This window comes from Rhea americana, unplaced genomic scaffold (genome assembly GCF_003343005.1).
Source record: "Rhea americana isolate MKP2758 unplaced genomic scaffold, rheAme1 scaffold_309, whole genome shotgun sequence".
NCBI classification, from domain to species: Eukaryota; Metazoa; Chordata; class Aves; order Rheiformes; family Rheidae; genus Rhea; species Rhea americana.
Window position 1 is genome coordinate 221,196 of NW_028186434.1, and position 23,293 is coordinate 244,488.

The window sequence follows — 23,293 nt, forward strand, 5'->3', positions numbered from 1 at the left end:
TTTTAATTTCCCAGTGCTGGTATGTGCTATTGGACACTTTCCAGTGGTAACAGAGAAGTAGACTAGGCTATAATGTTCTGGCTTTATATGAAGTGGATATTACTTTTTAGCAGCATACTGAATCCCAAAAAATCCTGAGACTATTTGAAAGCATTAGGTGAAATCTCAGGGACAGTGTATTTGGTTATTATCAACTATCTCCAAAGCCTCAGTGCTGAAAAAACTATGTTGTTAGTCTCTCAAAAGAGATTTTATTGTCACATGATACTTGTTAAAAAATTGTGCATTTTCATTCACTTTGTTACATTAAAAGTCCAGAGTCCTGAAGAAAAATCTAAGGATTACAGGAGGGGGGTGGGGGTTTTTTATGCCTATGGCCCCAGATTTGAAAAATGGGTCCACTGAATTTTCTTGAGTCTGAAGGTACTCTCCTGTTAGTAACATCGTTTACTTAGAGGTTAATATATTGACACTGGATAGTAACCTTAGCTTTTTGTTTTCTAAAATCTTTGTTGAGAATCAGCTCTCTGCTTAATTATGTGAAAAATTCCACAAGGATTCAGAGCTTAAGATGCCTATTTTAATAATTATTACAGAGGGAGGATTAACTTTGCAGCCTGTACTAAACGCTGTCTCACATGAGATGCTTTTGTGTCATATAAAAACATCTTGGTCATTGTACTGTATATATGTCATTAATAAAAAATAAACTACAATATGCAATACGCAGAGGAGCAAATGGGATGAACCAGGGAAAAGAACATCTACAATTAATTCATATTGACTGATTCAGACCTTCTTTTTCCTCCCTGGAAGCTGTTGGATAAGTCAGCTTTAACTTACAGTTGAAGCCCTAGGATCCTCTGAAGTGGCACCTTCTGACGGAAATATGTGGGTAACCAGTAGTGCCTGGTGGATGGGAATCTGGGAAGCGGGTAGGGATTCTCTGCTGGTAGTTACTAAAGTAACAGAGGTGAAGCAAATGCCCTACACCAAGGGGGAAAGAATATAGACCTTCACAGTGCCTTGTGGCTTGCTAGAAGTATATGAGCTCTGGGGACACATTCAGTAGGATGAATTACTGATGCAAGTAATGCTCAGTATTAAAAGCAAGGGACCAAACTGCAGGTCTGAGTACTTCCGCATAAAGAAGTTGTCTTCCTGTTATTCATTCTGCTTCCAGGTCTTTGTCTAGATTTTGTCCTAGTCTATTGTCTTCCTAAATAAGAGCAGTGGTAATATTTTGTGACAAAAATCTTTCCAAAATGTATTAATGGGCTAATGGTCCTATATTATCCATAAATCTATGTTGAATTTGTTTTTAAAACTTTCATGTGTTGTTCCAAAGGCTTGTTTATACCTTTCAAATGTTACAGTGTTGGCATTATAACATAAAAGGAAGAGCAACTATTTTGATAGTAGCAAAAATGAAACAAAACCTTGAGTAGTACAAAGTAGATATTTGCTTATTAGTTACTTTTCACATTTTGCTCTAGTACACCAGAAATATGTAAGGTAAAACCTGTAAAGAAAAGTATTCAGAAATTAATATGTTTATGCTCTGAGGCCTAAATGTTTTGGAGAACTTTTTGAATAGAAGTGTGGTAAACTGTTTGGTTTTGTTGCATAATTACTCCAAAATGTCATTTATTTTCCTCTTTAGGCTTCTAAGGACCCAGTCTCTGGATTGGTACTATAATAATGTGAAGAGCCGCTTTAAATGTTTTGGAAGTGCCAAAGTCCTGAAGAACTTGTACAGGAAGCACAGACAGGAAAGCGGAGCTTGTCCTGAAATAATAGGTAAGTTTTGATGCCTTACTAGCTTGTCCACTTTAACCCACAAGAAGAGACAATGAAAATGTTGAGATTATTTCACAAGATCTATTTTTACGTTATATTTTTTTAAAAAATACCATAGTGGAGAGAAAAAAGAGGTGAAGTGCCTAGAGAGCTGTTTTAACAGTTCAGAGTGTTTAATCTTAATTATGTCACTGATACTGCAGAACTGCGATCTTCAATTCATAAAGTCAATTGCAGTTTTTATTGCCTCCCAAAATTCATCACTGTTCTGAGTAGTTAATGAATAAGAAAAGAATTTTGCGTTAAACATTTGCCTCCAAGCAAAGCATTCCCATGGCATTTGAAAGAAAATTTGGTTAATGTGGGATACATTATGTAGGTCTGAATTGATCAAAACTTAGATTGTCCTCTTTTAGGGTTTTCCCTGCTTAAGGATCCCCAAACTGGCCACTTCCTGTTTCTGTGCTGATGTTTGTAAATGGTTAACAGATACTGATATAATATTTGTGGCAGTTTTTTAAATAAAGAAACACAATTCTTTCTTAAGTATAAGTTATGATGCACCACCCATAAGAATAGTAATGGGTGAAACAAAAGAAGTTAAAAGTAGTAGTATTTTTTGTCATGTTGGTAACTTAGATTACTCAAAGYGCAGTAAGCTTAATCTTTGAGCATGAGATTTTATTGGTTTTATTGGACTAGATTCTCTCCTAAGAAAATTCCTTTGACGTCTGTACAGAGAGTATAATTTTTCTGTAGTCTTTAGCTTGTCTTTTTCTGAAATTACCTAGGATGATAAACAAACTGTGTAGTCCTGGATGAAAATTTTAAGTGTTTCTTTTGAATATTGGCCTAAAAGCTTGCCGGTAAGAGGTGACCTCTGCATTACATTCTGGTTTGTTAGTCTTTTTGCTTTCTCTGTGTCAAATTAATATTTCCAGAGAAGATTCCTTGAGAGTTGAAAACAAATACATGTAAAGGCATGAATGCTAATTTCAGTGAAGGCAGAAGTATGACAKTATAATTAAAACTAAGAGGATGGATCCTACAGAAATTTGCTGTTATGTATTATCTTTACTTAAGTCATAGTTGTACTGAGTTTGTAACTGTAAATGATGCAGTGACAAGTTGGAGTAGCATATGCACTATCTGTGATACTTTTCTAAGAAAGGTCTATGAATCTAAATTTCACTGCTGACTTTCTACCTTCTGTGTAACTGTTGGATAAACCTCATAYACATGTCTGGATTTTGACTTACTTATAAAACATTGCCTTTTAAAATATAGTCTATTTCAACCCAAATGTCATATTAAAAGCAAATTCCCTATACTTAATGCTCACCATGTACATTTCATATTTTAGTAGCTTTTCCCTCTCTCTCTCTTTTGCTGTACAAATATTTTTTTCCATCCAAAATGAATACGTGGTCTTTTGTATAAAGGCAATCATATTTTGTACAAAAGCTGCTGCAGTCATGTTTTATAGCAAAGCTAGTAAGAATTTTCCAGTTATCCCTTTTTTTGTGTACTACCATCATATCTTGAGAGAATATTCTAATCTAATAATATCTCTGCTGTTAACAGGTACTTCTTATACTAATGTGCTGTACTGTCTTTTTTGAGCAGAAGGAGATTTTTTTGAAGGAAGCTTAGAAAATGAAGGAAGCATTTGTGGCAGTGACTCTACATTCTACAGACAAACAGAAGGTACTCTGCTAAAAACTCATTTCATTAAAACCCAGTTCCTATGGTTTGAATCATTGGACAAATAGCCTAGATAAGACTGATAAGTCTTGTTCACAGACCCAACAATCTTTTAGTAAAATACAAGGAAGTCCTTTGTGTTTACATATACCAGGCTGGGATTCTTGCTTCAGTATTCCAGCTAGTACTCATTTATTTTACTATCTGTTTAGTGCTGGTTTCTTCTTTCCTGCTTCCTTTCTTATGCTCATAAATGTATTTGCTTTCATTCTTTTTCTTAGACCCTATTGGTGTTTATAGGAAGCTTAAAAATTTTCCTTTTACGATTGTCTCTTGTTTTGCTGGGTTCTAAAATAGGCAACATAGAAATACCGTATTTTATTCTATAATATTTAAATTTAAAATGTTTATGTCAGAAGTGTTACTCATCTTTTTCAAATGGAGATAAAACAAAAATTGAGACAAATTATCCCCTCTCTGTTAAGATGTTTGTATTATTTTGCATAATTATGGATTGAGGAACTAAATTTTGTCATGAACAACCTGGATCTGGGTCTGGGATGAGTCTCTGCAGCAGCCTATACCAACATCTTATGAACTAGCTACTCAGATCTGAAAGTATGTTCAGAATATGGATCTGAATATTGCAGCTTATRTTGCAAAGTTTAAGTATATAATGAACACTGTAATTTCATCTTATCCTTCACCCAGGACACAGCATGATGGATACCCTCGCTGTGGCCTTACGTGTTGCAGAGGAAGCAGTGGAAGAAGCTATTTCTAAGGCAGAGACCTACAGTGACAGTCTGGTAACATTTTCTAAAACTTTTTGTTAATTTRTATAGAACAACTCTATTTCTTCTAATTTGAGTAGTGGCAGAAAGACAAGTAAATACAAAAGRAAACAAAGAAATTATGATTATCTTCGTGTATCGTCTAAAAGTCATTTTATCAAGTGTGTTGTGGGTTGTGCATTCAAGATGCATGTTGCATTTCAGAAAGTGGCATGCAATGTAAGTATCTGTAATTTCGTCCTATATTGCTAATATAACACATTACCAATTCCTTATCTATACCGTTCTTGTGGAAAGGATGTTTTAATGTGATTTTAGCATCTATAGATGTCAATTTTCACGCAGGACAAGCAGAACGAGGCTTGTTATTTGCAAGAACACAAGGAGGACCTCATAGAAGAGCTGGCCACAACCATCGTACAGAAGGTATGCTCAACATTTTTTCCATGGCTTATTTTAATTAACAAAACACAGTCCTATAGTGTGGTGAACTTTGACTCTGTTAGCTAACAGGTAAAAGAATGACACCATGGTAGAAAGTACAAAGTAAATGATAGACTACAACTTTAACTATCACTGTCTGTGTCTAATCTGCTATATCTGACAGAGAGATCAGCCTATAAATAACCTTAATCCAGTGTCTAAACTGATAACCTCTGTCCTCAGAGCTGAGATGCCACTCCCTCAGGTCCATGAGGCACTTACTAGGAAGAGGAGACTCCTGCTTGCTAGAAGTTCATGTCTATACTTTTCTCCACAAGCACAAAAGGTTTCTAGTGCAAAGTGGCATGGTTCTTGAGCATACCAACTCTACTAACCCTAGCGTCTACAACAAATACAAATAAAACATTGATGATCAAAATATTATTCTGATAGTGATGCTGTGAGAGAGAGACAAAAGATCCCAAAACTCTGTATGTGTCTGATTTATGTGGCCTGTTCTGGAAAGTTCCTTCTTCTCTCTGCAAAGCTGGCAGTTGGCACTGATGCGGTACAGAAATGGAGGGCAGGTGGGAATGAAAACCCCTTGAGTTTGTCTAGACAGTCTGGAGCAAGGTAAGACAAGAGCAGGAACAGAATGCTGCTGAGCCCTAGTGATCACTAAGGTGATCACTCTACTTGGTCTGTCTCCATCCATGTGAATTAAGCTGATTGCCACATCTATTCTGACATATTTAACAATGTGTGGACATCACACCAGGAAAAGAACGTTACTTACAAGATATCAAGAAACACTAGGAGAGTAGCAGCTCAATGGGATATAATCTYCCTTCTTTTTAACAAGGATGTTGGAAGATTAATCCCTCTTATGAGGTGTTTGATAGTCCAGAGCCCRTCTCAGCTGAGCTTCAATTTCTACCACTTTTGTCAAAAGCTGTCTAACAAAGAGATCTTTTATGACATAGAATAATATTCTGTAGCTATTTTAAGTTGAACCAGAAAAGTTGTGAAAAATGGTATGTGGCAAGAAACAATCTGTTAATATGGAGAGATAAGCAGTCTATACGATCTTCTCTCTCTTAAGACTGTGTAGATTTTCAAAGACAAAAATAGATGCCTAGATGCTTAAGACCTCTTTGTTTTCAATAGAAATGCATCTAGATGCCATGGGAGTCTTTGAATTCCCTTCATATCTAGTATTCTGTGTTTCTTTGCAAACATACTTATCTGAGAAAATTCTTACACTTGGATACAGCTAATGTTTAAAGTGTTATTGGTAGGAGCAGGTTTCCACATTTATTTAATTCAGCTGTGATGTTCCTACAGGCGTTTATTATGATTTATTGTATCAATGCTTATGCGTTTGCAAGCAGTGTGACTTCAGATGAGAAGAAATGCCTGCAGGTTGTCGGAATCATCCTTGCATGAACTGGAGCAGAAGCAAAGAGAAACTCAAATATTCTTCCCAGGCAGTTTGTCTTGAGACAGAGTTAATATAGTTTGCTCCATATGGCTCAGACAGTATTTTCCAAGTATCATTTTTTCCCTCAATCTTACAGATTATAAAGAAGCAGAAAAGCAAAACTGAGCAGACTGAAGCTGATATTGAATGGCCACCATCCAGGAGCAGTGGCCTGGCATCTGTTGCTGTCTCTGATCAGAGTATGCTAACTTTTCCAGGGAGTCGCAGGGGATCCTACACATTATGGGTGAGTGACTAAGCGCAACTATTGATGTTTTCTGCTGCACAGAACTAGAAAATTGGAATCCTGTATGAGTATACTTCCTGAAATGGTGCGTACAGACTTGCAGGAAACTGGTATTAAACCTGTATGTGGACAGGCATGTCATTCAGTTGCTCTTTCCGTAGCAAATCATTGGCTTTGGAAGYACATCACAGACACTGTATTGTACTGATGATTGTGACGGACACTAAATTCTTACTAATCAGGCTACCAGCAGTTTTGCTGCTTAATTTGAATGCTAACAGGACTCGTTGCATCAGCGTCTATTCCTTAAAATAATTTTTATGCTCGGTTAGCTTTTATCTGGATTTTTGCTGAATGTTATTTCCTTTTTTGTATAGTRTTAGATTTCTCTAATGTGTTTATTTTGTTCCTTAGCCATCTTAAAGAAAATAGTCACCACTAACAAAAAAAAATAAACACAACTGTAGAGCACCACTTACATCTTGTATTATACTGAAGAGTATTTCCTCCTTCTTTCACTTTATCTCAGCACAATGCCTTTAGCTCCTGCCATAAAGCTGAAGAAAATCTGACAAGCTGCATTAGTAACGTTTTAGGAAGAGCGGCAAGGGAAAAGAAGTGAGAATAAGCTATAGGCTTGGATAGGCTATTTCACAGTCAGAGAATGAGGACAGTGACAGATGAGTCCCAGTGAATTTTGCTACAGTGGTTTAAGCTGCTGCTCCAGATTGTCCTGCTTCTGTGCCAGTGCCCCCCTCCCTCCCACAGAGCAGAGCCTTTAGAATTGAAAGTATGCTGTGCCTCACTTCCCGGCTTAGTTTACTGGCTTATACTGCTAATGAAAGTAGATTTATCCCAGAATATTAGACTATGGACTGGAATTGCTGAGATGTGGACACACATTCTCCTCCCTCATCTACTTCCAAATGGTGGCAGTAATGCCTTTAAGCTGTTGTTTTTTTCTGAGCGATCACAAGTCAGAGTGAGCATGTTTAAGTATCTTGCTCTATAGCACCTAGGCAACTTGCTTGTAGATCTTAGCAGCTGTGAGAGAGAGAATTAATTTTGTCTCCAATTTAACTGAATTTTTATTCTGGATTTTTAAGGTCAGGACCTAGGGGAACCCACAGTTCAAATCCTCAGTTATTACCTCAAAAGCCTATCGTTCTTCTGATCTGGAGAATTAAACTTGAACCCAACACATTTTGAAATTCTGTTCTGAAATGATTCTCCGCTGCTTTGAGAAGTAGTAGACTTTATGGAAAATAGTGAACCAGGAGCAGACTTTATGCAAAATACTAGACTAGGAAAAATGTCATGCACAGGTTGGAACAGGCACAGTGAACATCAGATCTTCAGCAGCCGTCAGTCAGCACTGGAGATCCAGATGTGTTCACTACTTTGTAAGAACTTTCCACTCTATTTGAGTTCTTTTGCCACATTCATCAGCACTGGATCTGATTGTCTTCCCSTGGAGTATTAAGGAACATGAATGAATTCGGTCATGTGCTCTGGATTCTCTCACACTTTCAGTAAATTCAGCTTCTGCAGTGTTGCATTTTGCTTTGCTAGAGTATTTTTATTGTTTGCTTTTGGTATGTATTTACTTTTGCTTTGTTTCGAATAGAAGAGAATTTTCTTAATACAGCTGGAYATCCTTGGAAAGCTAGTTGCCCCAGTAGCTAATGTAGTTCCAGTTATGTTGACCTATTAGCCTAACAGAAATATAGCCATACAAGCTCTAACAAAGTGTTTACTGACAAGCATACTAAAATGCAATTCATGCAGAGCAAACAGAGCAGTTACGGCCTGCTTGATTCTGAGCAACAGCAGTGAAATGACTTGAAGTCCTTAGCTGAGTTTGATTTCCTTTCAGCTTTGCTTTCGGTCAGCTGTGAATAGTAAGTATGTATCTGTCAGCAGTTTTGGCAGGCTGAATTGCATCAGTTTGTCTTATGTTTATAATTTGAGAAAGTTACCTTTTCTGTAATAAGTATTGCAATGCTTTTATTTTCCAAGACGAAAGCATAAATTCTACAAAAATTGGAATTTTCCATTGGCATGGGYCAGTGGCACTGGGCCTTCCCAGGAAGAACTCCTTGTTCCCTCCTAGGTAGATTTTGAAATTTTGAGTCCAAGCTTGTAACAGCAAATTTTTGTTGCTCCAGTACAACAAACCTCAAACCCTTGATTTTTGTGTACGCACCTTACTGTTGAGCTGTGCTTGTTGGCTTAATTTCAGCAGAGATCTGCCATAATGATAAAAAAAMCCTCTTTCCTGTTAGTATGTGCCACACCTAACAAGGGCACTCTTGCAGCAGAGTTATGAGGGCAGATGTTCCTAGCGTAACCAAGGTTTTYGTGTACAGAGTACAGGGCAGGGTATTTTTCCTTTCAAAGTTAGCCCAAGTTGACTGTTACTTAGGTCAGACCTATATACATGGACCCATTTCCCAATTAGGATTATTAGGCAGAAGTTTCTCTGTTTAAGACTTTTTGTTATCTGGCAAACAAATTACTACTTGGCACAAGCAGAGGCAGGACAGATTAAATCGAAGGAAAGAAGAAACATGATTAACAAAAGTAAGGCATGCAGACAAAAGAGAGGTAAAGGGCAGCAAATCTTAAGGCAGTTACGTTTCGTAATGTAAAACTGGAAGTCTGTCTTACAGCACGTATTTCAGTATCTGTTCTGTGTAGAAGATAATACATCAAGTTTAGCAGGCATGATAAAGCTAATAAGTTTGCATACAGTAACACAGGCCRTTAGAAACCTATTTTTATTATTGCATTGCATTTTATTACCAATGTCACTTGTTTACACAGGGAGAGCTTTACTAATCTAAGATATAACTGTGTGATTATTCCTGGTAAGCAGTTTTTCTTCTGATTATGGCTATTTATGTTTAGCTCATTCATACCAGCCAGAAAATTCAGGTGGTCTGTAGAGGCCCTCCACGACCTCTTGGCTCATCCAGAACCACTTTGAAATGATCATTAAGCAAGTTAAGCTACCTCTTTTGTAGTATAAAAGTAAATTGCTGTATGCAGAGAGCTTGAGCTGTGGAAAATGGGGGCAGCATAGTACCGAGAGAGCAACTGCATGAGACCTACTTGATTGGAGCAGATCTATCGATCTCCRTATTAACAAAACGATGAAAAAAAACTATATCTTCCTGAAATGTACTATTTATTATTTAACTGCAGTGTTATGGGGTGGCCTTAGCTATAGAGATTGTCTTTTTATGTTTTTTAGGTTTGTTCAAGATCCCTTRCCCATGCTAAAAATGCTGATACAAAGCTGAATATTCTATTCCCCCATCTCAAAAAAAGGATGGATGGTGCCATCTATTTCTCATTAACGATATGCAAAGGAGGTACRATGATGTTAGGAAAGGAGGAGCTTAGAGCAATGGATGGATGATTCTGTCCTCTCTCAATTCATTTCCATCCTGTACGTCACTGCCACTGAGAGCAAACGACCAGTTGGCACATCRTATCCCATTTAAACACTGATGGAATACAGGCTTCCTGGTGTRCTTTAAGTGCTGTATTAGTAGTCTTTATTTTACAGCTAAAAGATTGCATATATAAACAGAAGCTCATCCATAATTTATAGTATTTAAAACAGCTAGGGATATAGGGAAAAGGAGGATTTCATTAAATCCACATTATGATGCATCTCAAGGGGAAGAGAGATTTCCTAGTTAAACTAATAGTGAGGTCCATAGTGTTCAGAGGGTTATTTTTTTTTCCTTTTGTTTTGTTTTTGATTTGTTTTAAAGAGAAAGTTACACAAGCCAGAGGTCCAACACTGCTTTGGAAATCACTGCAAGGTGCAGGTGCTCTCTACTAGGTTGTCCCAAACAAATATTTAAAGAGAACCTTTTTGAGGAGGAATCTCATTTAGCAGTTGTATGACACAGTGGGAAAACTGCTTCAAATGAGGGAGACAGTGTGGGAAGGGCATGCCACCTGACCTTGCTCTCACTTGCCAACAACTCTAAATCAGAAACATTGTATTTATGTCTAATTAATAAATAYCTCATGTCACATGGAAGATGGAAGTTTTATCTTTTAGCTTTAACATATGAGCTGGAACCAGAATATTGCACAGTGGTACTAGAATGTATTCCTAGTTCCAGTGAGGCAGGTGTACATTTGCCAGGAAGCTCATCAGAGGGATTCTGGTGGGTTAGTCACTATCTTGTTTTCTTCCAGAAAAAGCCAACAGCAGCACCTTCTCTGCACAGCCTAGCACAGAATGGGAAAGAACAGTAAACTCTGAGAGAGAAAAACTCTTGGTGCTTTTGGTCTTTTTTCACATTTATAGAGAGAAAATCTTCCTTCCTTTAGGTACTTTTTAGGTTATACATCTTGCTGTAACCTACTGACTTTGCAGGAGCAAAATTCCCTGCATGTCTTGGAATTGTTTAGGATATTTATAAAGAAGTCTTTCCTGTTCCCTTCCCTTTTGGTTCCTGGATTTGAGCCTGTCATTACCAGCAAATGCAGCCAAAGATGGCAAAGCCTTGCAGGCAGGAATATTCAGCATTTCTGCTGCCAGTATCACAGAGTCATCTTAAAGTCTGAACTAAGAGCCTTACCATCTAGCTACCAGCATCCAGTAGATTTTTCACTGTGTGTGTTAGACTTGGTGTGATCGTGATGTGCAGTTGACCTGCGCATCAGTGGAAGACTTTTATAGAATAAAATAGAATAGACTGTTTTTTAATAGAATTTTTATACAGCATAAAGTTCCATTTCCTTGGAGAGGTGATGTGGTGTTACCTGACCATATGGCACATTGTGCATTTCAGATCCAGACAGCCATGTCCCTCATAATCTGCTTGGTTTCCCTCATTTCATTGAAGTATAAGGATAGAATAGAACTGCTTTTGGCAATCCTGACTCAGCCAATTAGTATTGCTTTTCAAGGCTTCAGGCAGCTAAATAATCAATGCAAGGCTAAACATGACAGTATCGTCCTTTTGAAGCTTTTGTAGCTCTAGCAGAAGATTACTGATTCTTGGTTACATAGCGCTATGCATACACTTCACAAAMATCAAAGAAGACATTTTTCTAGACCATTATGAAGGATAGTATGGAATACTGGCTATATGACCATACAGATTCAGGCCTAATTCATCTGCATTATACTTACTACCAGCAAACCAGGGTAGTTTCTAAGGCATGAGAGGGAACAGGAGAGAGGATAGAAAAAAAGGATGGCCATTCTACAATTTTATTTTCCAAAAAATTTAGATGATGTGTTGTTGTTTCAATTTCAGCTTTATTTATTTTGTTTTAAAGATGCTATCTTGCACTGCTGGGTATTACAAAGCTTTACGTTCTAATTTAAAACCTGTGATGSTGAGAGATAGGCTGCTTGACAAATCCTACTTTATTTTCAGAGGAAATCATGGTGTATATTGTCACAGCAAGAAGCAAATAAAAACAGAAGACTTAAAGCTTTCTCTATCAAGGAGGTGTTTGAGTAGGACATGCAGTGATTGTCTGTGATGGGCGAGTGCTCTGCTGATGGTAAYATTGCAGAAAAGGATGAGAACTGGACATGAAAGGTTGCTCAGTGCTGTAAGCAACCTGGAAATTAATGAAAGAAGAAGAATCATGTTCAGTAAACAGAATTCTCTTGAAAAAGTGAGTTTATGTGTGAGGCTGCAATTAGACTTGAGATGAAAATGCCAGCTCGTCTCCTTTTCCTACCCTTTTATATGCATGCGCTCTTCCAATGGAGTACAATAGTGCTGATTTAGAATCATTACTTTACACCAGAATAGGAGTCTGGCCTCTTAAGCTGCTCAGTTTTCTCATTTGTAGATAATACAGTAATATTTTCATCACAGGCTCTCAATATCTTCAGATGAAAGGTGTTACGCAACTGGAAACTATCTGCACTGTTCTTTTTTGTTTTTTAAAGAGATGTAATAGAAAATTCAAAGTTCAGGAAGAGGGAAAAAGGATGGGCCACAATCAAACTATAAAAGGTACCTGCAAAGACACTATTTAGCTACTACATTGTTACATCTTCTCTTTATTTCTCTCAAAGTATATAACAATTGATTTACCATCAACTTCTATGGACTTGTTCACATACATCTATGACATCTAACTAGGCTATTTTGTGCTTCTGCCACTTTTCTAACTTGGTCCCTTTCAACCTCAACCATTCTGTGATTTTCTAAGTAGAATAAAATGGTGCTTACACTCATCCTTTGGAGCCAACATTTAAATCCTTCTCATTTACTAGATTAAAAATTCCTTATATAAAATGCAGTAGCATTTTCATGCRTGCAGCCTGCTTATTAGTTAAGAAAAAAAAAAGTCCATCAACTCTTTGGGTTATATTGGTATGTGGTGATATGCAGAGCTACTTGCATGCTCAGTCTCCGTGTGTTTCCTGGAGAAAAATTTCCAGTCTCTCTCGCTTGCAACAGCGTTCTAGATCCTCAAGATGGACTCACCCACTCGAAACCAAAACAAATCCACACCCACATGTGGCTCTACATATGATTGCACATCTGTGTAATTCATACTGCTGATAGACTCCCTCCTGATTAACTGAGCATTACCTGGGAATTTTTGAAGCAACAATTGTTTTTTTAGGGGCCTGAGAGGCAGGTCGAAGACTTGCAAACCCCTCTAAAGTGCAGCCAGGTTGCGTTCRTGTCACTAGTGAACAAGCAGCCAGCGTGGGCAGGCCCTGGAAGGAGGCTGCCCTGTGACTTTTGCGGGGGAATGGAGCAATTARTGTTGCTTTCTCCCAGTCTGTTTCTCAAGCATTTACAGACAGCCTGATGCCTGGGTGCATGCTGTTGCTAGAGGYAGCATTTCAGGATGGGATGACATCCTAACCAGATTTGAGTCAGGGGATTAAAGAAGGGAGTTTTCTTTCAATTGAATGTGAAAATCTCCCATTCATCTGCCTGTTCTTGCCCCTTTTCAGGAACCTCAGGGATGCTAACAGATACTTTGCCACATACAGGATTAACTAAGGAACAGATGCTTGAAACCCACAATATTTCACTCCCACTGCTAACTGTCTGGACTGCATACGTTTGAGCAGAGCAAAAAGCATTTCCAGGGGTAAATATACTSTGGCAGAGTGGCACTGTTCTCAAGCTAGTATTGTCTCCTTCCTAATGTGGGAGTTTACTTACCAAAGGATATATTAAATGTTGATGTTTAGAGATTGCTGTTGGCTTAGGTGGGTGGGACCTGCTGGCKCTGTCTGTGCGCTGATTGTATTTATAGAGAGCAGGTGAGAAGTGGGTGGGATTCTTTTCGCTGCACCACCAACAGGCATAGCTCTGCAATTTGCAGCTAAGGAGAGGGAAAGGTTAGGGCTGCATCCAAGTCATTTCTGTATGTACTGTCAGTTCTAGGSTGCTTCCTGAATAAACAAGATAGTTTTCAAGGCCTAAGTTAACAGCTGCCCCAYAGGTCAGAGCTTCCACAGCACGCTGCTGCCCAGATGCTGAGGTGCCCTCCTTATGCACAGCCTGCTGTGGCAGTCCCGGTGCTTGCAAGGGCTCCTGCAGCGATGACCTTGCAGCTGCCCTGCCTGTGGGGCACCACGGCCTCTCCGTTCCACTTGAAGCTATGAGAGAAGTGAGATGAAAAGCACGTGCAATCCAGAATAGCAGTTGTAGAGTTCAGTCACTTGCTTCTGGGATATATTTTGAATTACCACTTGGGCTTCTGTTTAGAAGCCAAGAGGAGTTGTCCATTGGTGATACACTAACATTTTTTGAGAAAGAATGTAGAGGAAAATCAGTATGTTATCTCTCTAAAGAATATTTGAACATACATGAAAGATTTGTGCAAGGTCAGTAAATTAATCCACAGTTTATCAATTTAGGATCAACATTCTTAAGTGTCTTTTATAAAACATTGTTCTTGCATTAGCTTATTTTATTTTATTTTATTTATTCAGTGTTCAGAAGCATGAACTCTCAAATTATGTTACAACATAGACRTTGAAGAGATGGAATATTTGTATTCGTTAAGTGATAGGAGGCATTGTATGTGATTGCTTTCTATTCACTGCGTCTTTAATCTTCAGAAACCACATTACCTTATTATTTCTTTGCATGCATGTAGAATTGTATAGGAATAGGAGTGTACATGGAAAATCATTCYTTTTAATTCTATCCCAGTATAAGATGAAGAGTGAGTTTTCTCCAGCAAGACAGTTATATTTATACATGAGAAATCGAGAGTAATCATGTGCCTAGAATTTCTTTTTGAACCAAACGTCTTACAACAGATGCCAGTAGGCTGGATTTAGTGGGAAAAGGCTCATCTAAGCAAAATGTTTGGAAATGCTTATCGATMCTGTAAATATATTTTGCAGGCTGTGCTGCACTGTACTGCATGCCTCCCAGGAAGGAGTGTGTGTAGGGCATGTGGCTCGACGACCTACTTGGCTGCAGTGCCATCTGCCGATATAGTGCTTTATTGCAGTGACTAACTCAGTACCTTAGTAGCTGACTGCAAACTTAGAGCACAGCTTTGTACTTCATCACAAATAAAAATATCTGAAATAGCACCTGATTCTCAGCTTTTTAGCTATCTGGGGAATCAGAACTTCTGCTTAGAAAAGGTGCCAGTAACTTTAGCTGTGGGGAAGGGGAAGGATCTTCTTGACCTCTCATATTTTCAAAAGTAAGTACCAAAGCTGCTACCTCCTTTTGAAGATCCTATTTAGGCTGTGGTGGTATTTGAGTGGTCTGAGCAAATGTGCTGGGTTTGTTCATCTTCCCTGCAGTGCTTGCTGTAAAACGAATGTGTTAATGGACAATTCAGGTAAGCAAATGCAATACTAAATTCTAACATCCTCCAAGATATTTGTCATTGGTTGTGGTTCATGCCAAGCTGAAATTAAGACTGAATAAAATCCAAGATGAAACATCTGAATATCAGCATCTATCAGTGCTTGTAACATCAAAAGAAAAATCACTCAACAAATGACAGATCAAACTGCAGCATCACTGGAAAAATCAAGTTGACTAGCAGGGAATTCTAGTCCTTTTGTCAAGTTTGCATTGATATACTTGACACATGAGATCTTCTTGCTGTCCAAGTTTGTAGGCAATTAATGAAGACAAGGGGCCATGGTTAATCCATTCAATCAGTAGTTGTCCCTTGTTCTGATGCTAGCTGGTCCAAGAGCCTGTAGGTGTAGCTAGGCTGACCTCTATGATCTCTCGGCATCCATACATGGGGAACCTACATGGACCATCAGCCTTCAGTTACACTCTTCAAGCCTGTCTCCCTATGTCTAATATTTTGCTTCCTCAATGAAAAATGGCCCTTGTGGATCTAGAGATGAGCTGTTACCTCTGTGCAGCACTGGAATTTGTCCAGCTGCCACAGGTAAGAGCGACAATGAGAGAAGCCGTACTGAAGCCCGTGCAACTGTAGCTGTAGAGCCGTTGAGTTAGCCRTGCCAGCTGAGTTGAAGAAAGCGCAAGTGGGCCAACCTAGATTAGAGCTTTTGCTGTATAACCTCACACCAAGTGACTAACTCACTAGTTTATCCTTGCAAAGGAAAGAAGACAAGGTCTTAAGTCATTTGCACTTCAAATGACAGTCATCAGTCTGGCCAGTGATGGATCAGAGATGAACTCATAGACATGTGTTTGCTTTTGTGCTCTGAAAAAAATGAGCATCTCTCTGCCAGTGAAGACTGATTGTTCTCATCAGAACATTGTCCCATTTTGTCCCTTTGGGCCCTGTGTGCTAATCTTCTCCCTGTTCAAATCTTTCTGGCTATCATGTAGAAGTAGTCGGTCTGAAGGATGTGCCTGCCCTACAGTATAGATGCACCTGAGTCAACTTTAAATTTGCTCTGTCAGTAGTACTGGTGGTGTCACTACAGAAGCACAGGTCTGAGGGCAGGGTTTGCTGAGCTGCTTCAGTAAGTTTTGGCGGGGGGGGATTTATTCAAGATGTAATTTAACTATGTAAGTATTTCATGTTGCATCTTACACACACACTGAACACTTTTATAAGTATGTAACACCACTTGGAATAAACTTATGCAGTACTATGAGCTGGTTTTTCATACTTCATGTCACTGAAATTGAAAACAAAGGCTCCAATGCATCACATTAAGACCTGTGTCTTTGCATTGACAGTATTAACTAAGTTATGTGATCATYGCAGTTATGTAGAAACTGTTTAATTTTAGAACAATATTTCTGGCTTTTTTTCCAGAGGTTCAGAAGCCAGACTAGTCCCTGGTGGTTGGTTGTGTTTCTTTTTTTACTGAAACTGTTTATGAAATCACACTGCTGAGCCAAAGTTTCAGAAGGATTTGCAGTTAATTAATTCTTCTGGCATGGTGTGCTGGTCCCCCCAGGAGCATTTCAGCTGGGAGGAGGTGCAGCCATAAAAATGGTGTAAGTGTTGCTTTCAGGCCAGTGGGACTCCCAGCAGTGTTTGTACTGTCCTGTGAAATGAAGGAACATGAGAATACCTTCAAGTCAAGTTATCGTTTCCTCATCTGTCATAGTACAAGGCAGAACTCTGATGCAGGCAAAGACTGGCCCTTTTGAGATTAACTGGTTTAGCTAATTACTTGTAGTTTGAACATCGGTAAAACACACAAAGATCTGAGAATGCTAATTTGGCCTCTGTAAAGAAACTGAGCTATCTGAAAGCATGCTTCTTAATGAAACCCTGGCATATACAGGCAATCTCTTACCAGTTCCATAATGAAGGCCTGTGCAGAATTTAAGTGGTAAGCAGTTACAGGGAAAAAACAGACTATCATTTGAAAAAGTGATATATTTTGCCATTCAAGTTGCCTAAGTCTGTATTGTCATCAAAAGCAAAGTTATTAATTATATATATAWAWAAAAAGAAAATGTGCTGCAGCAACATACTGTCAGCTAGATGTTAAAAACTTCACTCAGTTGTAGGCTGTTGAATTCATTAGCAATATTAAGTAAAATTGCACAGCACATCATGCAATATGTATATCCTGGCAAACAAAAGAATTCTGCATTAAAATCAATTCAGTTGCAGATTTGTTTCTGTAGAACAGGCTGTTTGTTTGCTTTTTTTCTAATTTTTAACTTCCAAAAATTGTTACAACAGATGGCTTGTTGAGCCAACAATAGATCATCATGTCTCACCACAGTRGGATCTCTTCCTGGCTAGCTTGGTTTGGTGCAGTTATATGTCAGTCCTCATCATATAGATTCTGACYAACTTCACCTTAATTACTTCTTTCTCTCTGGCCCCTGGTAGTACAAATAATTTTATACTTCCTTGCATAGCATCGGATCTGCACATAAATAAAACAATTCTTCTGAACACATTAAAATCCATCTCTGGATGATGGCAGATCCCACACTTCTGAATATTCATGCTAATTATGGTAAAGAGTTTAATAATTAGTTGTTTCTATTTTTAAATTATGCTTTTTGATTTTTATCCCCACAGAGGTCTCAGTCTGCATTCTCCCTGGCTAGTGAAGATATGCCCAGTAAAAGTCTAGACCCTGCATCTTCTGTGACTGAGGCTCTTTGGAGGCAGCAAAAAGGACAATTCAGGAAACAGAAGGAACGCAAGCTCTCTGCATTACCCAGCTGGAAAAGTGTGGACAGGCTAAATGAAACAAGTAAATATTTCTAGTACGAATTTTGTTCTTTTTCAGTTCTCATCCCTCATGGAATAAATTAGACTTAAAGAAAGGACCCTTCTCCAGGAARTTCCTGCTGACCTCCATGCTTGTAGGTGTCACATGTTCAAATGTCTGTGAGAATTCAGTGACTCTAAATTATCACAGTTTTAYTGAGTTATGCCATTAGTCTGCCATTGTTTTTTTCCAAGTAAAAATTCAAAATCTCGGTCTTGGGGGCATTGATTTTGAAGTTTTAGGCATCATTATGCGTTTAACTTGGATGCATATCAGAGCTCCTAARACATAAGAGCCTAGGAGGCCTGGGAGCTACATTGTTGCCTGTTATCTGCCATTCAAGTGAAGGAATTTGTAGTTGCCCATAGTCACCCTTCTCTATCTGCAGGTAACACTGAGTTATCTGCTTGTCAGTCTACATGGTAAACTGAACATGAAAGAATCCAAGTTCAGGATTCCTCCTTGTATCTTTATTTTTAACTCAGATGAATTTATGAATGCAATATGCTGTGCCAGTCTGCAAAGAGCTGTTTCTGCAGAGCTATGAGGAAGCTCTGTGGGTAGGAACATCATAGAAAAACACTGCCCCTGGATCTGTGTCCTCTGTCTTTGTGTGGGGTGACCATGGAAGGGATGTGACCATGGGTAAGTGAAGAGCTTCATGAATCAACCCCTTTCCAGAATCAGCGCCCTGGGATAAAGTGCAGTTCCCTGCTTACTGTTAGATAACATAAGTGCAAGCTATCATTGAAGAAGGGAGGGAAGGAAGTTCCACCTGAATGTGGGGAGGAATTTCTTCATTGTGAGAGTGACAGAGCACTGCAACAGGTTAGCCAGAGAGGTTGTGGAGTCTCCTTCTCTGGAGTTATTCAAAGCCCACCTGGACGCAACCCTGTCTAACATACTCCAGGTGATCCTGCTTGAGCAGGGGGGTTGGACTAGATGATCTCCAGAGGTGCCTTCCCACCTTACCGATTCTATAATTCTGTGAATCCTGCTTTTGGGGGTCACATCGCCACAAGAGTATAGCATCAAGCAACTGCTATGTAGAAGAGTTATTTTTCATCCCCACAATTGCAGTAATACTTGTGTTGGCACGAGTGCAAGGGCAGAACTGCCCATTTCAAGAGCAGCCCATGCCTCCAAGTAACATGATACAGCAAAGCTGACCTACTTGCTGCTGTTTTCCTCCCATAACTGGGGCTACTTGTTCTTGCTCCATCTCTTGTACTAGCTGTTGAGCCCATCTGACCCTGGTAGCAAGTAGGCTGAGGAAGCTAAGCAAGCAGAAAACTTCAGATGAGTTTATTGGTGGTGTAACTCTCTCAGCTGACTTGCTAGATGTTGGCAAAATGAAGTCACTAAAATACGTGGTTGGGTATAGTAGGGACTAGGAAATGGGACTGCCCATGAAACAGCAACTAGCAAGTAGATTAGTTTATCTGTAATGCTAATTGACAAGGTGGGAAGCTGAAAATCAGACAATGGGAATACCTCCCTTAGTGAAAAATATGATAGTACTAAAATGTGATTTAACTAAGTATGCATTACACTGTGAATTGCTCATGCAACCTTCTATTGTAAGTGGTTTTCCCTGGGCAGCATTTTAGGCAAAGRCCTATTTTCAGTAAAGCAGTTAATTGGATGCTTAAATTTAAGCACCCACTTCAATCCCATTGAAGTCAACTATTCTGCRATTTGATACTTAACAATTGCTTAACCATCACAGAATTACAAATCAACCCAGTTTCCTTTCAGGTGCTCTGCTCAGAGTATTTGCTTTGCCTTGTTCATCTGAGAACCAGATTTGTGATGAAATTAAGATGCTTTTTGAGCTATATTAAATAGCTGATTGTGTTAATACATGTGAATGTGATCTCACCTATGCAGTAGTAAGTGGTGATATATTAGGGAATAGAAAAGTATAAGAAATCTTAAAGAAGAGTTTGGAGAAGTAACATCAATGGGCCTTTTAGTCACGTAGAAAAAAGTTAACAGTTAATTTTAATTACACATTGCACTGGTTTAAATGATGACGCAAGAGCCAAGTCCTGAATTTGAGCTTTTTTCCTCCTTTACAAACAGATTTAAGCGAGACTTCTTAAATTTATTCTCATTTTCACATAAATGCATTATAATGTGTACCCAAAAAACTRTGTGTGAAATCCATTCTTTCATATAAATACTGTTTATGGAAAATCAGGAAGTGTTTGATATTACTTGAAATTAGGATAAAATTGACTCAATTTTTCGATAAAAGGTTTTCAACAACTTTCATTTCCGGTCTGCTTGCCACTAAGATGTAATCAACTRCTATTCTGTCATTTTTTCAGTTAGCTGATGATGTTTGGCTGATTCTTCTGTGCAGTTGCTAAACAAAATAAAGAGATATGATTTGGGAGAGAAGAAAGTATAATGCTGTGGAACTCCACTGCATTRCATTTGTGTAATGTGGTGCAACTCAATTCAATTTCTGTTGAAGTTTTATGTCCTCCGAAGGTGTTTGCTTTGTTTAAAGAAGCAATGCTTTCGAGAAAAGCTTGTCTTTCTCTCATGTATAATCCTATATTTAATTACTGAGTATAATTGGAAAAAGTGAAGCAGAAGTTCCTCATGCCTAAAAGCTTGTCTTCTTTTTTTTTCTCCTGTATCAGCTGTTACAGTAAAAAGAGTTACTACTTTTCCCCATAAACCTTACCTCACATATATCTTTAGCTGTTCACTGCTACAAGAACAGTGTTACTATTTGATTTATTTTTAAGCAGGAGTAAGAATGAATTCAGTAACACGTTTTCRCAAGTTCTTAGAATTGACATGAAATTTGAGAAATGCGAACAGGCCAAAAAGACATAAATGAGTAACAAGTACAAAAACTGTTTTAAATCTTGCACAGCTCCTAAATTTAATTACCATTTCCCTATTGTTTTATTTTGGGGTGGGTGTTTTGGTGGAGGTAGTGTTCCACAGACATTTTCTTCAAAACTCAGAGCACAACTTCTTACCTCATATTTGTGTTCTGCTTAAACAGTTCCAAACAAAAAAAAATCATTTTCTTTAGCTCAGGGATTTGTAAAGTAGGTGATATTTCTTTGTCACCTACAACACTATCCAGATTTTATTTCTTCCATGTTTAAATAGCAAAGTTCTGTTCACAATTTTACTATATTAATAGTTTAAAATTAATATTTTTACAATGTTTTAGAAATGACAAACTGAGCCTCTGAAAAGAATCTGTAAGCTGACAGAAGTTGGTTCAGCATGCCGAGATAACTATGTGAATCTTATAAATAATGTAAATATGTAAACAGTGTAAATATTGTGTATTTGTTCAACTGCTATGGAAGGTAGAAACATCACACATTCACATTTCTAATTAAGAGACTTTTCAGGTTTAGTTGGAAATGGAAAATTAATTTACAAGTAATGCAAATTCTGTGAATTATACAGCTCTTCTTGACCACGTCTGTGGCATATTTCTCTCTCAGAATTGTTTAAAAAAAAAGTCTAAGAATATAACAGCGGCTGTCCTGGGTCAGACTAAAAGCCCATTTAATCTAGACTACAACAGCAGCAGCAGCAGTAGTGATAAGTAAGTGCCTAGGAATGATTACAAGAAAGGCCAAGTATATTTTATGCTACCCCTGTGTATACTCCCAATCTCCGATCACATTCAGCTTAAGGACTGCCTCAGCTGGAAGTGTTTTTCCTGTATTTAGTAACCCCCAATAGATTTCTCTTCCATGTATATAGCCATCTCCATTTTATCCAAGATAAATTTCTAGCATCTATAACATCCTTTGGCAAAGAACTCCACAGGTCTGGTACCCATTACAACCCCCTCCTTTATTTTGTTTTGCACCTAGGTTTTACTAGTTTCCTTTGATATCCTTTAATAGTTACCGTGAAAGACATCCCCCTGTCAATGCTGTTTCTGCCACTTACTTATGATGTTGCCTCTCAGTCTTCTCYTCTCCAGCCTGCAGAGCTGTTGCTCACTAAATGCTTCCTTAAACAGAAGCCATTTCAGAACTTTGCTCATCCATTATTGCCCTTCTTGGATCTTTTTTCTATTTTTCCTTTTTGAGATGAGGGACCAAAACTACACACAGAATTGAAGACATTTGCAAAACATAGAATTTATACATGTCTGTGTGTTGATGTTACCTCATCCTTTCCTAATCCTTTTAGAACAAAGCCATGSTCCAAAAACTCTTACATTTTAAATAGCCACCTCCATAATGTGTAAATTGTGACTTCTGAAAAAAGAACATGACAGTGTGGCTTAGAATATGAGAGAATTCATGTGGCAGCAACACACACATTTGCTCATTGCTTTTGTTGAACCCTCCAATTTATGGCCAGTTGATTGGGAACTGGCAAGGAAAATGAGCCTTTCAYGCTGTGATAACATAGTGATAATTGAAGAGGTTGTTCTCATTTCATTTTCGTAGATCCACCTCCAGTTTTTCAAAGCACTGATGGAAACTGGGTAGCTTTGCAGAATGTCACTTTGCCTCGTCCTCGAATGCTTGCTAAACCAAAGAGTCAAGTATTCAAAGCTTTGGAGAATGAATCCAGCATTGTGTCTGCATATGACGAGATGGGCTCAGACAGCGAGGATGACTATGACTGGAATGTGGCCTTGAACAAGCTGCGTCGGAGACCTCAGCGATTATCAGATGATTTCTATTACACCAATTCCCAGTACAATACTGAATGGGTTTATGGCAATGACCAGTACCAGGCAGTAACCTCACCTTCCTCTGGATTATACACAAATACTGAGACATTATTCTCTGATTCTGAAACATCTTCAGTAAACTCTTCCCAGGAAGCAAAAGGACCTAGCAAACTTCTCTGGCTACAGAGCAGAACTCAAGGTGATAAGCCCAGAATGGAAAAAAAACATTTCCATGGAGAGCTGGATGTAAATTTCAATCCACAGACAACCAGCTTGGAGGATTCGGACAGCAGTGAGCCTGGAGAAGTCCACTATGATTTAGAGAAGAAATCAAGACGGTGGAGAAAGAGCAAAATGATCTCTGGAGAAGTAAGTGAAGGAAAAAATCACACAAAAACCAACAAGAAGAATTTAAGGACAAGTCAGGTAACTGCATTTGATTTTACTGAGTGTGGTATTGAAAAAAGCTGGGCAAAGCTGTGCTGGCAGTAAC

The 23,293-nt window shown here is 38.4% G+C and overlaps 1 protein-coding gene across 3 annotated transcripts in view; it reads left to right on the plus strand.

Moving 5' to 3' along the window:
* Window positions 1–23,293, plus strand: part of MYRIP (myosin VIIA and Rab interacting protein) — a 207,602-nt gene that overhangs the window by 152,017 nt on the left and 32,292 nt on the right. For 2 of the 3 annotated variants that reach the window (XM_085309963.1, XM_085309965.1), the window contains exons 3-9: window positions 1,664–1,800; window positions 3,427–3,507; window positions 4,216–4,313; window positions 4,644–4,724; window positions 6,299–6,448; window positions 17,924–18,101; window positions 22,571–23,226. In XM_085309963.1, coding sequence (XP_085166089.1) covers window positions 1,664–1,800; window positions 3,427–3,507; window positions 4,216–4,313; window positions 4,644–4,724; window positions 6,299–6,448; window positions 17,924–18,101; window positions 22,571–23,226 — 1,381 coding nt within the window. The remainder of the gene's footprint in view (window positions 1–1,663; window positions 1,801–3,426; window positions 3,508–4,215; window positions 4,314–4,643; window positions 4,725–6,298; window positions 6,449–17,923; window positions 18,102–22,570; window positions 23,227–23,293) is intronic. The other variant, XM_085309964.1, reaches the window with a different exon arrangement.